Below are 14,959 nucleotides of genomic sequence, written 5' to 3' on the forward strand. Positions count from 1 at the left end.
GATAATAGCCATTTAGGGTTCCAGCGTAGCTTATATTATCTCGTATTTAGATCCGGCCCTGTTGCAGCCAATTCTATTGTGGTCGGTTCGGTGTCAATATCTGAGGTACCAGTCGTTTCTCTAGATCATCCGGTTGGTAGTTGAGACAGTAGCCACTAGTAAATCTTTTGAGAATAGTGTGCCTGAACATTGGGGGTGTTTATGTCTCTAAACCATCCTGATACTGTAGCCGGAAACGCCCTACTTTAGAGATTAGCCACGGCCGATTTTGCGTCAGAGGTGAAAAGCCCCAGGCAGCGACCGCCGGGGTGAGCCTTGTACTGTACATACATGCGCGACACGGAAAGGAATGCAAATGACTCCTTAAATCGATCCATGCTTAAGTAATCCCGTGGGAGTCTGCTTTCAAAGCGATGCCCTGGGTTTCGAACACTCGTGCTCCTGCCAAGTTCCCAGGGGCCCTGCTCTCTGCGAGGATGCGGGGCTATACGATCTGAACGATGGGTAGAGGTGATGAGTTTCAACAGGGTTCATGATAGACGTCCACACAATTGGTCTCAAAATGCCTCGGATCCGTGAAAAGTTTTATTCTCCCTAGTAATGTCTACCTGACCCTAGAAACCATCGCCATATCCATCTTACCGCAGAGCTGATCACGGGTGATCGCGCGATCGGCACCATGAAGCCTAGCAGAAGCGCCTCTACTGCCTCTTTCAACTGGGCACCGAATCTGAGCCATTGATGGAGCATCCAGACTAGATATGCGCAGTCCCGGCTATTGATGGAGTGCCACATTCATTGCAGTCTTTGCTGCGGGCTCTGCTTCGATCATCAGAGCATGACGCAAACCGGCTGATATTATACCCTCGAAAGACCACCCCCGCATCCCGGGCCGTCCAGAAAGCCCGGATAGCCCCTTGGATGAATAGGCCATACGCCCGTGAGCAGCAGACCAGCTCTGGAACCTGCGACAGCCAGCCGTCTCGTTCCGTTTGGGTCGTCAGCTCGACGCAGGCCACCAGGACGGGCAGCATGGCGAATTTGACCGCCTTCCCTGTTACGGACAGTGTGGTTTGCAACTGCGTGAGGATTGAGATGGCGATCGCTCGCGCAGGTGTGTCATGCATCCCGAAGGGGATCTTCAGACGGTAGATCAGCAGCAGCGCGCACAGACGCATCGCCTGCACCTGGCAGAAGATGTGTGCGATCTCGACCGCCGAGAACACCGAGCAGAGGCTTTCAGGGACATCGGGCTGCCATGCGAGGACTGTCGACTCCAGTTCGTCGAGGCCTCGCGACGCCATAGGGTTGACGGCGACATTGGGACCGACAGCAACCGAGAGTGATGAATTCAGCTCCCCGACCCGGTGAAGCAGCTGGAGGAGGGATGTGGACAGCCCCAGGTAGCGATCCACATATACCGGAGACTTCGGGGAGCGGAACCTCAGCGCCGGCACGGCCCCATAGATCAGACTGCCCACCATCTCCAGCATCATCGTACCCGTCAGGAAGAAGAAGTCCTCCGGGTCGGGCCCGTCGATGGTGTCGTACACGGGGCGGACCAGGACCAGCGTCTGCCGGCACAGCGTGAAGACGTTCTCGGGTCGCTGGAACATGGCGAAGAGCATGATGTTCGTGCCCAGGACGAGACACGTGGATGCTTGCTGGCGATCCGTGACGTGGAGTTCGCGCAGGCTCCGCAGCGCGGAGGAGGCGTGCCGGTAGACCGTGGACAGCCCATCTGGAGGCTGGCTGGTGTGGCGGCTGTTCTCCGCCGAGTATGTCGCGGAGAGCACGGAAGCCAGGTAGGCATGCTCGAGAACGGACTGCGAGTGCTCCAGATGCGTCATCAGCGCTGCGCAGTGGCGCGGCCAGAAGGCGGGGCCCAGGAGAAAGCGGTCAAAGGTCTCATAGTTGGACATCCAGTGGTGGATCAGGTTGATCTGCCCGGCCGACGGAAAAGCTCTCGGCAGTACGCTGGTGCTTCTGGTGTTTGGGCGATTGGTCTGCAGTGCTGCGGCGGACAGAACGCGTCGACCGGGCTTTTTGGCCTGGCGGGTCTTGCTGCAGGTGAAGCCGAGGCGGGAGCATCGCATGCACTGGCTCGAGCCTTCCACCCAGGAACACCGCTCCTTGATACTGTAGCATCGATCACAAGATCGACTGCATGCGCGCGGCATTGCTATCGATGCATTGCGCCTTTTTGTAAGAGTTCTTGCAAGTCAATTTGTGGTTGTGGTTGGTTTCCGAGAATGCACTGGAAAGAATTAGTAAGTCTTCTTCGGTCACGTGCCTGGCCACATTCTGTGAATTTTGTGTTGCTGGACACACAAGAAGATCATCATTATGACATTTGAATTGGCTCATATAGTTTGCAACCTTTGTGCAGGGGAGTCTCTTTGTACCTCTGTCAAGTAACTATCTAGAGTATATATGCAGCATGCAATCACCAGGCGTGTTACCGCCTATCGAATCGTCATATTTGATGATGGATGGATTCGGACTACGTCAGGCTATCTACGAGAAGCTAGCCGAGGCCACCGAGGTAGACGGTTAGCTGGCAGTTTCAAGCAAGGCTCCCCGGGCCCGCCGTCAATAGCCCTAGGCCTTATACCAACATCTTCACATTTCTAACCGTCTACTCAGTCAACCCACCACTATGTAGCTCCAGATCTAGCACACGATCTATTTCGAACACACTGTCTTCTAGTCTACCACCTGGCCTCATCCTAATCAAGCTTAAACCCCCGATCCAGCAGCACCTGCCGCATCCTCTCGCGTCCATCCAACTCCCCGGACGCCAACATGCCCGCAACGAACTTAGCCCAGCTATGCCGACCGAACAACTGATGCCACTCGTAGAACGCCCCCAAGCTCGCATTATACCGCTCCACATCCTCCCTCTGATGGCTATCATCCCACTTCTCACGGTGCAGCACCTCCCGCATCGGCAGCCGCGGCTTGATACCCGGGGCGTGCGCCGCCAGATCCGGCCAGCCCACCGCCATGCCGAACAGCACGACGGCCCGCGGGGGCAGCGCCAGCAATTCGCACAGCTCCGCGGCGTTGTTGCGCGCCCCGCCCACGTAGCAGATGCCCAGCCCCAGCGACTCGGCCGCCAGCGCCACGTTCTGCGCCGCCACGGCCGCGTCGATCGTCGACAGAACGAACATATCCGTCTTCTCCAGCGCCTTCGCGGGCTGATCCTCCCATTCCGAGACGTTTGTGAGGCGGTTAAGGTCGGCGCAGAAGAAGAGCATGAGCGGCGCCTGGCGGATGAAGTCCTGGTTGCCGCTGAGTTGCGCGGCGGCGGCCTTGTGGGAGGGGTCCTGGACTGCGATCACGCTCCAGGTTTGGAGCATAGAGGCGGTGGATGCGCTCTGGGCGGAGGCGACCAGGGTCTCGAGGGTGCCGTCGGGTAAGGGGGAGGGGAGGAAATGGCGGATCGATTTGTGGCGCCAGATGGTCGCGAGGACGGGGTTCGAGGCTTCCATGAGGGTCGGCGTGGTGTCGCTGAGATACCGGGCTTGGAGGGCCTCGTTGGGTGTGCTCTTCGACACAGGATCGGAAATGTCGCCCATGGTTCTCAAGGGTTGGAGATGATGCCTGAATGGATGGATCGAGTTATTGGTTTTGCTCACGGTCCCTAACAGGGGTACCGTCCGGCTATATATGGCACACCTGCGGCCTATTCGCCCCTTGCGCGGCCGTCACCAGCCAGAGAGAATTGAGTTGATTCATAAGCTTTAGGGGTTGATTAAAAATTCAACCCCCCCCCTCCGCCCCCCCTTGCAGTGCGACGAAGTTGATATTGATGATGATGGCATAAGGCCTGCCAATGAAGAAAGCGGCAATCGACCGGCTTATGCGCACGCACATATTGCCACCCTTGGGACGAATGAGAGTGCGAGAAACCGCCCGGCTTGGCAGGCGGAAGTCTCCACCGGGGCTGGCTCCCGAATGGCGGCCGTATGCGCACGGCTGCTGGGATATACCTAGTAGCTATGAAGGTCACTGAGGCATCTTATTGTCTGTGACTGACATCTGCCTGCTAGGCGGAAACAGTGAATCTTCCCAGATTCACTAGGTACTGCTCCAGCTCAGCCTGATTCACCTGAGGAGTATTTCCCCAAGTTACCCACCTTTCGTAGTCTGTGGATTGATGTCATAATATCTCCACGACTGATGTCTCTCTCTCTCCCACCACTACCTCACCCAAGCCTCCGCACAGCTACATCACCACTGCTTACACCACAAGGTTTTGGGAAACAACCCCTAGTATTCTTTGACTATTGTCAGTCTTTCGAAATTCCTTTCCTTCCCACACCATCTCCAACCCTTTGAAATGGAGAAAAGACCACACCTCAGTGGAAAAGGAAGGCACAGGGTGAGGTCGGTCTCCACTCGCCGAAAATCGTAAGATCGATCCGGTCACCACATGGCCACGAGATACTGTAACGACTTTGTTATGATACACCCATTTGCCGATGGGAATGGACGCATGCGCCGCTTGATATTAAACGCGATTCTACTCGAGTATGCTGGCATCGTGATTTCTCTGGGCGAGCATAACGAAGGTCGGCGCCAGTATCCGGATATTCAGCGACGGTTTGGCGAGCTTATGGAGGGCTCAGCAGAGCTGGCATCCCTGATACTCGGGAAATCGATCCCGCGATACCCGAACATTTAAGCAAACGATCACCAGGGAAGCGAGAATCCTGGAAAGCGGACGCTTTGAGTCCTTAGTGTTGGCGATAAAATGGACTTGGGTAAGTCTTGTGCACTGGGACTGCCTTGAGAGCCCAATACATCCATTATCTCTGGCTCCCAATTGAGTTATCGAGGTTGCTGACTTGGTGTACTTGCTCGGGACACAGATATCGCCGTCTCCATGTGATGAGTGTTGAAATAGCCTGCTGCATGAGTGCTTTTTCCACTGCAGATTCTGCTTGGACATCACCCCAGATGGTGGACATCCAGCTCGCAGACATGGTTTGCGGAAGGATCCCGGCGAACGAACGAGTGCGAGACTGCCGAGTTTGATTAGGGGATCGTGGCACGGGACCATCCTATACGAGACTATCTGCCTGACACGCAAGGAGGGACAAAGACATGTATGTGGACAGAGAGGGGTGATTTGGGAAATGTGGAACGTGACTTTGACTCTGATTCAGAGAGCAATGGGCCTTTTCAATGAAGATGCGGTATGGGAGTACTAATAGGAGGAGATATTTGTCGGCGTTCGTCCGGCCACGTGATCCGAGGCGATTCACCCCGCGAGTTGTCCACTGCACCTTGAGATTCTAGCTAGTTCATCAACCAAGCAATCAATAAACCACCAAGAATCCCAGACATCGTTCCATATCGCCCATGCTACATATAACAAGAACGCGCCACTTACGCTCTAAGTGTTTTCCATTCAAGCCCCCCGATCTCACCGTTTAGAAGTGTCTGAGCTTTAAGCTGTGGATTTGACCTTAAGTATCACAAAGCTAGAAACATGCATAAACTGGCTCACCCAGGTAGAAAGGGTTCGCTTCGAGTTTGAGTTGATTACGTGCCACCCAGGCACCCCCCCCCGACAACAAACCCGCCTACTCATCATCGCGAATGTCCACGACCGTCCGCTTCCACTTGCGCGCCGGGACCCGACGCTTGAACAGGATGTCGATCTCGCGGAAGGACCGGTCCTTCATCTCGGGAATCCACTGCCACGCCATGGCGGTGCAGATGAACGCCGTGCCGGCCCAGACGTAGCCGCTCTTGGCGCCCAGGTTCCACTTATCCGTGTTAAGCATGTAGCTGGAGAGGAAGATGCAAGGGATATTGATGAAGTAGTAGGCGCCTCGTCCCACACCGGTGGTGAGGGGCCGGAGGCGGACGGACGAGGTCTCGCCGATGATGACCCACGAGGACGGGGCGGGGCCCAAGCAGAACAGGACGGAGACGATCAGACCCAACGATGCCTGCGCGTTGCTCGCCGCCGTGCTCGCGCCACACGAGCCCGCAATCCCGAGCGCGACCAAGAATATACAGTTGATCGATTGGCCGTAGACGTAGATGGTGCGCCGGCCGAGGTAGGTGGTGAGGATCCACGAGAGCATGACCATGATCAACTGGAGGGCCGACGTGATGAGACCCAGAGCAAATGCGGTTGTCTCGCCCATGCCAGCCTCTGTCATCTGGTGTTAGTCTGCTAGGAGGTTGCGAGGGAATGGACGGGACTCACGTTTGAAGAAGTACACGGCTTGGTTCGCAATCAGATTGCCGGTCAGATTCTGAGATGCGTACACACCACAGACGATCAACGTGCGATAGAGATCCGTCCCCCGCACCAGTTCCACGAGAGTGGGCTTCTTCACCGTCTTCTCCAGCTCGATTGTGCGACGCATCATGGCGACGGCGTCAGCGGGGTTTTCCTCCACGCTGGCGCGTCCCAAGCGCTTGACAGCCTTCTCGGCGTCGGCCAGACGGCCCTGGCGTACGAGCCACCAGGGGGATTCGGGCGCAAAGTAGAGTAGGAGAGCCAGAGGAGTGGGGAACATCCACTGCAGTGCAATGGGAACTCTGAGAGAGATGGTCAGTACAGTACTCGCTCGAACTTATCGGTAGGAGCAGACAAACCTGTAGGCCGAGGAGTCATTCTTGGATTGGTAGTGATAGGTGATACCGCCGACGATGATGGAGCCAATGGCCCAGAACATCTGCAACATCTGCGTCGCTGGCGCTCTCAGTCTCATCGGCACAATCTCGGCGCAGTAGGCGGGTGCATTGGCGATAAAGATGCCCCACGGGATGCCTTCCAGGATCTGGGCGGCGAAGAACATCCCCTGGCTGTTGCCGAAGTAAAAGATGAAGATGAAGGCGTTCAACGCCATGAGACCGCCAATTGTTGCCCATCGGTATCCGATCCAACTAGTAATGGGACCTGCCACGAAGACCCCGATGAAGGCGCCCAGTGGTCCACTACACTGGAATGCTGACTGCCAGGAAGCCTCGATGATATATACTCCTGAGACGTCGCTATATACCCCGAAGTCATCGGCGAATTTCTGTGTGGCGATGAACTGTCCCATCAAGAAAACACAGTAGGACTCCATAATCTATGGCGTCACAAGGTCAAGTGTTAGACAAGTGATCTGTATATTGGGGTATTGGGGGGAAGAGCTAACAATGGTGCATGACATGACGAAGGCCCAGGCGCTGGCAGCAGGATAAGCCTTCACGGCCTCGAGCACAGTCATCCGATGCTCGACCTCCTCAGCACCGATGGCGCCGGCTCTGTCATAGTCGACCTTCTCGTTGGCATCGTAGACAGGTTCGTCCTTAGAGGTGGGCTGGTCCTCGACCTCCAACGCCGAGGTTTCCTTCTCTGTGGGGTCGCTAGCCATGTTGGCGATTTCTGGGGAAGAAAGGGGTGGATGAAAGGGAGGGAGACAGGAGAAGGGGAGGGGGGATCTGGGAGATCTGGGGGGATCTCCGACCTTTATAGCTGCGACACACCGCTTGTGATGGTGATGGTGATGGTACTGGTTAGTAGGATTGGTGGTATTCCGGTACTGGTGGTAATGGTGACATTAGCCTAATCGAGTGAAGCTTGGGCTTTTACTGCGGAGTCCCCGGACTTGGACCTCGTCTGGAACCCAACGACCCCACTCCGGGGGGGTGAGTTTTCCGAGCACGTGGTCGATAGGAGGGTGGCAATCACCTCGCATCCACCTCCCATTCACCGTGATCGCTTTCTCATTGCACCGAAGGGTCTCACTAGCATCCTAGCGCCTGGGTATGACGGGTGGAGAGATGATTCTGGCAGTCTTCCGGTGGAGTCGGGTGGAGATGGCCCGGTCCACCCCCATCGGCCCAATTTTCCCCGCAGTTGCGGGGGGCCAAAGGGGTTTGTTTACGGGTGATGTACGGGTGGTGTACGAATCGTGTACGGCTCGTTTACGGGGTTTTAGGTTTGCCTGTCAGCCCCTTTCCCCACTCGGCTAATTCCAACCCCAATCAGAGCAGCTCAGACGGACTTTGTATATTGAGCTCATTCACTACGAGATGCTATTATACAGTCATTTGACATGAAATTGCACCAATCGCCACCTGTCTTGATTATTCTTGATCCCAAGTCTCAGACTTGCCCAATGAGAGCCGGCTAGCTCAGTTCTGTAAATCCAGAATTGTTACCGTTAGACAACCCTCATACGTTGTGGTTACACAATGCCCCTGCATATCGAGTAGGGTCAGGGGTATCAGAGACTGTTAGATGGCATGATTCATCGTTGCCTTGTTGGTCGTTGAGACCGAGCTCAGGTCTACTTAGAGAGTACTAAAGAACTCTAGCCCCATGTGACTGGGAATAAATCATCATGACCGACAAATCTAGATCTCACCCCGTCGGAGAACAGAGGCCAGGAATGGCAGCCAACATCCCAAAAGATGCAGACACAGTGCGCCTGCCGCCCCTCGTATCTTGGCATTAGTGCTTATAGGCCTCCAAGCTACACGAGTAAAGTTACGACGTCTGCGACATCCCCGTCTCGCTCATCTTACTTTCTGCCACCGATTGGCTACCTCGTGGCCGCACGCGCGGATCTGTCGGCTCTCCCACTGAAAGAGGAGCGTGACCGGAAGGAGTTCGTCCGGGTGGTTCATACCTTGGCCGCCGCCGCGGCACGCCACAGTGCTCCCTACACAAAAGCCATGAAAAGCAGATCAAAACGGTGACGACGATGATTTCTATCATGTCGGGTATCACGCAGACAAGGGGAGATTGGCTATCCGATGGATCATCCGGCTCTTGATCGAATACTCCGTGATTCGTAGCTCAATAGAGATGCAATGACTTCTATAGGGGGGCCGACACCCAAAGCATAAGTATCTACATCTATTGACATAGCCAGATTTCATCAACGAGTGGGTACTAAGCAAAAGACCAAAGTCCACTTCCAACCCAAAATCACGTTCTCCTGCCTTTGATTGAGCGGTTCTCTTCTTTTCGTACGAAGATCGACCCTCCGATGCCTACCGCATCTACCGCATCTTCGGCGGCAATCGATCAGATCGATCAGGTTGACATGCGCCTTTTCCACAGCCTGTAGCTTAGTTTCTCACTAGTCAGCCTCTTCTGCAAGGACTCGGGTATCTGCATCGAACGTACCTTTCGACATTGTGTGATGCAGTCCTGGGGACCGTAGAATTCCACCTGCAACGCGGGGCAGAGGGCTTGCCATCGCTGGAGCCGGAGGTCTCCTCCGCCCTTCTCTGCCGATACGTGGAATAAACGGTGGGATCCGGATCTCACGAAGGCCGTCCATTCACGTGGGTAGGTCCCGGAGCCCGACTTCTAGTACTAGTACGTAGTTCACGTGCGTGGCTAGCCGAGCGAGTTTGTTGGTGGCCGCGGCCGCAGGGTCAGGGCAAAAGTCGCGGAATCGCGAGCAGTCATAGCAATCACTACTAGTATTCATTTTCGCTTCACGAGTTTTCTCTGGAAAGAGAGGATTAGATGGGATGCGACCGTCAGAAAGTAGATCTAATGGTGTGGGAAGAGAAGGTGTTGTACTTGTTAAGGCAAGATGTCTCTAGGCAGGTGGTGATGAAATTTTATATCCTCTCTTGTCACTGTGTCGATTTCCAACCCGCAGACTGCAGCGACAAAAGTGAGCGGAGAGCGCCTGAAGGTAATGCCAAAATCGGACATATGTCCTACCGGTCGGTGGGAGAGAATAGTATGGTCAACCTGCGTCATCTCGTCTACGCCACCTTTGAGAGGAACCTAAGAACGCCTCAGCGTGGAGGGAGCGTCTCGCATATCAGGTGAATTATTGACATTTGGGCGCTTTGTAAATGTTTTTCTTCAGCCCTGCCACGTAGTGCGCAATAGTTGCAAGAACCAGGCAGAGAGGGTGTTTAGGCCGACCGTGAGTGATTTGGATGCTTCTACATGTGCACCCACCTACTGCTGTGGCATGACCAGCACCGTCATCAGATTCCCGCCACAATGCACAGGTATGAGAAACGTTACGACAGACCGAGATTCTACCAGAAAACAAAAGCTCAATATGGGTGATGAGAGGGGATAACAGAATGCAATGGCTCAAAAAAACAGCCACCTGCTGGCACATGCGCTGCCAACACTGCACCAGACTGGGCAGGCAGCTCCATCCACCTCCTACCCGCCGTGAGCCACAATCCAGTCAACTGGAAAGGTCAGCACAGCCACAGCAGCGCTTAGAATGATTGAATGCTAGAGTTCCACCTTCCAGTTCACAGGCTGAAATCCCCAACCGATCCCATCACCCTTATCGTCGGCAACCCACTCTCCAATGCTCAGATCCCCGGGCTGTGGACCGCATTGTGAAATAGTAGCTTGCAGGCTAGACCCTCATTACGTGTCTTGTCACCTCTGTCAAACACTTCAAGACTTGAAGCTGTGGACAATTCTAGTGATATATAGTTGCTCCTCCCTGCTACCCGCTCTTGAAATCTAAGCTAGTATTTTATATCCCCAGTACTCGAGTCATCGTTTCATAATGCAAGCTGGTAATGATTGTTTGAGTGACTAAGAATTCATCATGTTGGATCTTATTCACAATAATGAAGAGTGCAGTGTCTTGTACAAGCCCCAACAGCACGTGGCACGAACAAGAGGGCTTTCTGCAGGTGACTTCCGCTGGCCACGGCGCTAGTATTGGAACGCCCTTACAGGGTATTGTAAGTAGGTAGCAGGCTAGGCCTACCTCGGTACGACCAAAAATCGGCCCGTGACCTGGGGCCTCCACCACCCGCTGGCTCTAGGCAAACTAGACAAACATCAGCTCTGGTTTATGCCCTGATAACAGTGCGCATATTCCGGCATGACTCATCTATTCCAGTCCCGAGCCAGGCCCACTGTCAACGAAAAATGGGTCATGTGACTCCAGCTGATGTAGCCAATCAGACAGTATGTAACTTGTACAGTGGAGCCAGGGAGAAGAAGTGTCACGTGGCACAGGCATCCTTCCTGCCCCCTAAAAAAAATAAGGTGTGTAGGAGTAGTGAGTTGATCCGTGCTTTCTTGCAGGTCTTGAACTATTGCTATCTGATACAGGCTTGCACTTGAGCCAACTATCCCTACCTCTACAAGTATCAATTCCGATGCACATAAACCCGGAAGACACCAGGCACCGCAAGGCTAACGATTCGGAAAGAAGTATGCCACGACTTGATGTTCATCATCCTAGATACCAGCATAAAACAGCAAAGTTAAATGCGACGCGGAAAGCTTTCTCCGCAGATTCTGCCCTGCCGCTCCCGCCCGGGAGCCCTTTGGAAGTTTCAGCTGTGCACAAAGCCAAGATTTAGGCTCTTCCCCTGTGAGAGTGTGAGAGAAAGTTAAAGTTGACTGATAAATGAGGCCATCTGCAACAGAGACTAGACTAAGTAGACCCACCCCAGTACCCCAGTACCCCATTAGTATGAGGATGCCTTCTCGACATTTGTAGTTCAACTGTATTCTTAACTTACCACCGATCCAACACCCCCCGTTTTTGGGGCCTTGCTTCCTCTTCCCCGGAATGTGAGACATTCCTGACCACCGGTGATTCAGTCCCTGTCAATCACTTAGGATTCGGGTATGTGCACATCATCCGACCCTTGGGGATCGACCGGCCTCAATTTTCATCCACCATCCATCGTGACAGTATCCTTTTGCTAGTTTGAGGTCTCAACATCTCCACGGAGGCGCGTGATACCCACAGAGATAGATATAAAGGGAGGATTATCCATCAACATCCACCATCCCTCAACAATCAACATCAACCATCCCACCACCCTTCAAACCAAACCACACCAAACCACACCCACAACTCCCTCAATCCCCTCCATCAAAAACAACATGAAACTCTCCATCCTCTCCGTCCTAACCATCAGCCTCGCCGCCGGCGGCACGCTCGCCGCGCCCACCCAAGTCGCAGAGCGCGACCTGCCCACCATCACCGGCGTGCTTTCGGGGATCGGCACCAAGGTCGACGCGCTGGGGACGGCCATCCAAGGCTATGGCGGCGGCGACGTGGCCAAGGTGCAGCAGGCGTCGGACAACCTGGTGACGGCGATCAACAGCGGCAACGCGCAGGTCAGCGGCACGGGGACGCTCAGCTCCGGCGACGCGCTGGGCCTCCCGGGCCCCGTCAACGACCTCAAGAACAAGATCGCCGCCGTCATCACCGAGCTCGACGGCAAGAAGTCTCTGATCGTGCAGGCCGGCAAGGGCGCCCAGACCTACAATGATCTCACCCAGCAGAAGGCCGCCGCCAAGAAGCTGTCTGACACGATTGTTTCCAAGGTGCCCCAGGAGCTGCAGGGGTTGGCGGGGACGGTTGCCGGGGGCATCTCGGATGCGATCGAGACGGGCGTGAAGGATTTTGCGGATCAGGCGCCCAAGAGTCGGCGTGGGATTGAGGGGGGCGCTGTTCTGGGTTGAGGAGTTTGAGCGTGCTGGTTACTAAGTTTGTGGGTAGTTGCTGGCCTGGTGCTGTGCAAAGGAGGGATCTTGGTGGAGGGATGCTGTGGATGGATTGGTTTGAATATAGGCGAATTGAACATTGCGTGCACACGAATCTTGCTCGTAGCCTCAGCGTAGCCCGCATTGGATGTGACACAGATAAAGTTGTGCTTGGTCTATAGTTGTAGTAAAGACTATGTGTTACGAGCGCCCTGAGGCTGCTGCTCAAATCATGATGGGGCTATCAGACCTGACTACCACTTTGCGCACTGAACGCAACGTCGTATCCAACCCTACCTCCTCTTCGGCTTTTGTTGTCCGAGAGGATACCAAGCAACACAGAACATCAAGCTGAAGTCCCTGGTTCTTCAACACATTCCCCACCCCCCTTCTCACTATCAGCCAAAGGTAAGCGAAAGAACAACGACAGAACCACCCCAAGCGTCGCCATTGCGATCGCACCATAGTACCCCGCCCGATATCCATCCAAGGCAGCGCGAGGATTCTCAACGCCTCCGTGGTTAGCAGTCACCGAGTTGGAGATCACGGTCAATACCGCCACTCCCAGCACTGCTCCGCCCACATTCAGGAACATCTGAACGTCAACATGACTAGTCAGTCCGGGCAGATCATGAGTATTTAAGGAAAAGAGAAAACAACATCTCGCCAAGTGATCAAGCATACATTATAAACCCCAGCCACCGTCCCTTGCTGCTCCTTCTTCGCGGTGGCCACCACACTCACGTTCCCCACGAAATACACCGTCCCGACCCCGGCAATATACAGGACCATCCCGGGGAGACAGAAGCGCCAGCAGTCCTCGGCCCCGCCCATCCGCGTAAAGAGGACCAGTCCGCCCAGCGTCAGGGTCCAGCTACACACCAAAAGCGTGCGAGCGCCGACCGGGCCGATTAGGACGGGGACCACGAAGTTGACAGCCAGCGCCGTGACACCGAGGGGGATGAACCGTAGCGAGGTCGCAAGTGCGGAGTAACCGAAGCCTTTTTGCCACTATTTGTTAGTGGCACGGGGGTTGGGAGTGGATAATGGAAAGTCCAACGGGGAAAGGCTCACTTTGCAGCTGAAGGGTCAAGAGGTAATTGCTGCCTTGCCAGACAGCATAGGTCAGGGCGGCGCTGGCACAGCCCAGCGCTTTCACTCGGTCGGTAATCATGTACCGAGGGAGAATTGGATCGGCGGAGAATTTCAGTTCCAGGACCAAAAAGACGCCCAGTACTACCACGGCCAGAATCAACGTCGCAAGAACATTAGCCTGGTTCCAGCCGTCGATGTTCCCGGTCGTTAGGGCGTAGATTAGAAGGATGAGGCCGGCAATCGATAAGAAAGTACCAGGGAGATCCAGACAGGTATGAAGAGTCGCCAGCTGGTCTTTCCACTGATTCACAGTGCCAGTTCCGGCTGGGTGATGGTGTTCGTGGACAAGGATAAGAGCGATGACTGCGAGTTGGAGGGCACCTTCCGCAATCAAGGAAAACCAGAAGATCTAAGACGAATGCAATCAGACTCGGTTACCAAGACGGAGTAACTCATGTTCGTACCCATTTCCAAGTGACCAGTGAGGTGAAAACGCCACCTAGGATAGGACCAAATCTATAGATATGTAAGTCGGACGAAGCAACAAGAAAAAGGGAAAGCGCACACAAAGCCACTAGAGCCACATGCACCCCAGGCGCCGAAGGCCCGGACACGAGCCTTCGGATTCTCAAAAGCCAGGGCGACCAACGACTGGGCGGAGGGAATGGTGAATGCTGCTGCGAGACCTGGGAGTAGTCAAGAATGAGTATCAATGATAACGCAAGGTTGGCAATCCTACCTTGAAAGGCTCTTCCGATAATAAGGCCAATCTGAGTGTGGACGAGAGCGCAGACGAGGGAGGCTATGTTGAATAGCGTCATGCCCAGAAATAATATCATTCGATGACCGAAGATATCGCCCAGCCGGCCACCGGTCATCAGGAACCCGCCGAACTGGCCGCGGTCCCCGTCATCAGGTTGTCGCTGCCCTTGTGATGGAGGAAGTGTATCTTACCGTCAGTGAATAAGCGGTCAAGATCCATTGCAAGTCTCCTTCATTGTAGCCGAGTGCCTCCTTGATGGTCGGTAACGCGATATTGGCCATCCCCACATTCACTGTGTCGATGAAGGAGACAAGGCATCTATGAGATGGTTAGAAGGACATGGAGCTTTGGTGAAGCGGCGATTGTATGACTGACAGCGATACTAGAATGGCGACTCTAACCGCTCGGAGAACGTATTATGGGCTTGCATGATTGTCAGATTCTAGCAGAGGCGACAGGTCTCATGTGAAGGAGATAGAGGTTAATACTCGAGCTTCCCCGCCCCGGTCTGGCTGTTAAGTAAAGAATTCTAGTCGTCTTAGGCATCAGTAGCGCTGACGCACTTCATTGCACACCCCTGTACGCTGGAATGCCAAGAATGCCTGGTGTTTCCACATGAACCT

General features: G+C 54.5%; 6 protein-coding genes across 6 annotated transcripts; 2 read left to right on the forward strand and 4 right to left on the reverse strand.

Annotated features, from left to right (window-relative positions):
* Positions 1–604: 604 nt before the first annotated feature.
* BO66DRAFT_419192 (uncharacterized protein) lies at positions 605–2,180 on the reverse strand (the record flags this gene model as incomplete). The annotated part of the gene is made up of 2 exons (XM_025649795.1): positions 605–755; positions 850–2,180. 2 exons carry the CDS (start codon positions 2,178–2,180, stop codon positions 605–607), a joined length of 1,482 nt encoding a protein of 493 aa, XP_025505727.1.
* A 549-nt stretch (positions 2,181–2,729) lies between these two features.
* BO66DRAFT_318575 (NADPH-dependent oxidoreductase) lies at positions 2,730–3,494 on the reverse strand (the record flags this gene model as incomplete). The annotated part of the gene is made up of 1 exon (XM_025643609.1): positions 2,730–3,494. The coding sequence occupies one exon, from the start codon at positions 3,492–3,494 to the stop codon at positions 2,730–2,732; it is 765 nt and encodes a 254-aa protein (XP_025505728.1).
* An 844-nt stretch (positions 3,495–4,338) lies between these two features.
* Positions 4,339–4,807, forward strand: BO66DRAFT_390397 (uncharacterized protein). Its single transcript, XM_025646996.1, has one exon. The coding sequence runs from the start codon at positions 4,439–4,441 to the stop codon at positions 4,688–4,690; it is 252 nt and encodes an 83-aa protein (XP_025505729.1). The 5' UTR covers positions 4,339–4,438; the 3' UTR covers positions 4,691–4,807.
* A 785-nt stretch (positions 4,808–5,592) lies between these two features.
* Positions 5,593–7,405, reverse strand: BO66DRAFT_345953 (putative MFS maltose transporter; the record flags this gene model as incomplete). The annotated part of the gene is made up of 4 exons (XM_025644566.1): positions 7,173–7,405; positions 6,625–7,103; positions 6,230–6,567; positions 5,593–6,175 (listed from the first exon to the last, which is right to left on the reverse strand). Exons 1-4 carry the CDS (start codon positions 7,389–7,391, stop codon positions 5,595–5,597), a joined length of 1,617 nt encoding a protein of 538 aa, XP_025505730.1. The 5' UTR covers positions 7,392–7,405.
* A 4,400-nt stretch (positions 7,406–11,805) lies between these two features.
* BO66DRAFT_390400 (cell wall mannoprotein 1 family protein) lies at positions 11,806–12,557 on the forward strand. Its single transcript, XM_025646997.1, has one exon. The coding sequence runs from the start codon at positions 11,873–11,875 to the stop codon at positions 12,455–12,457; it is 585 nt and encodes a 194-aa protein (XP_025505731.1). The 5' UTR covers positions 11,806–11,872; the 3' UTR covers positions 12,458–12,557.
* A 249-nt stretch (positions 12,558–12,806) lies between these two features.
* Positions 12,807–14,766, reverse strand: BO66DRAFT_469999 (MFS transporter; the record flags this gene model as incomplete). Its single annotated transcript, XM_025652760.1, has 8 exons — positions 12,807–13,073; positions 13,163–13,479; positions 13,553–13,982; positions 14,038–14,089; positions 14,139–14,259; positions 14,313–14,466; positions 14,528–14,654; positions 14,738–14,766. 8 exons carry the CDS (start codon positions 14,764–14,766, stop codon positions 12,825–12,827), a joined length of 1,479 nt encoding a protein of 492 aa, XP_025505732.1. The 3' UTR covers positions 12,807–12,824.
* Between the last annotated feature and the right edge of the window lie 193 nt (positions 14,767–14,959).

The sequence above is a fragment of the Aspergillus aculeatinus genome, assembly GCF_003184765.1.
Source record: "Aspergillus aculeatinus CBS 121060 unplaced genomic scaffold BO66scaffold_14, whole genome shotgun sequence".
Classification (NCBI taxonomy): domain Eukaryota; kingdom Fungi; phylum Ascomycota; class Eurotiomycetes; order Eurotiales; family Aspergillaceae; genus Aspergillus; species Aspergillus aculeatinus.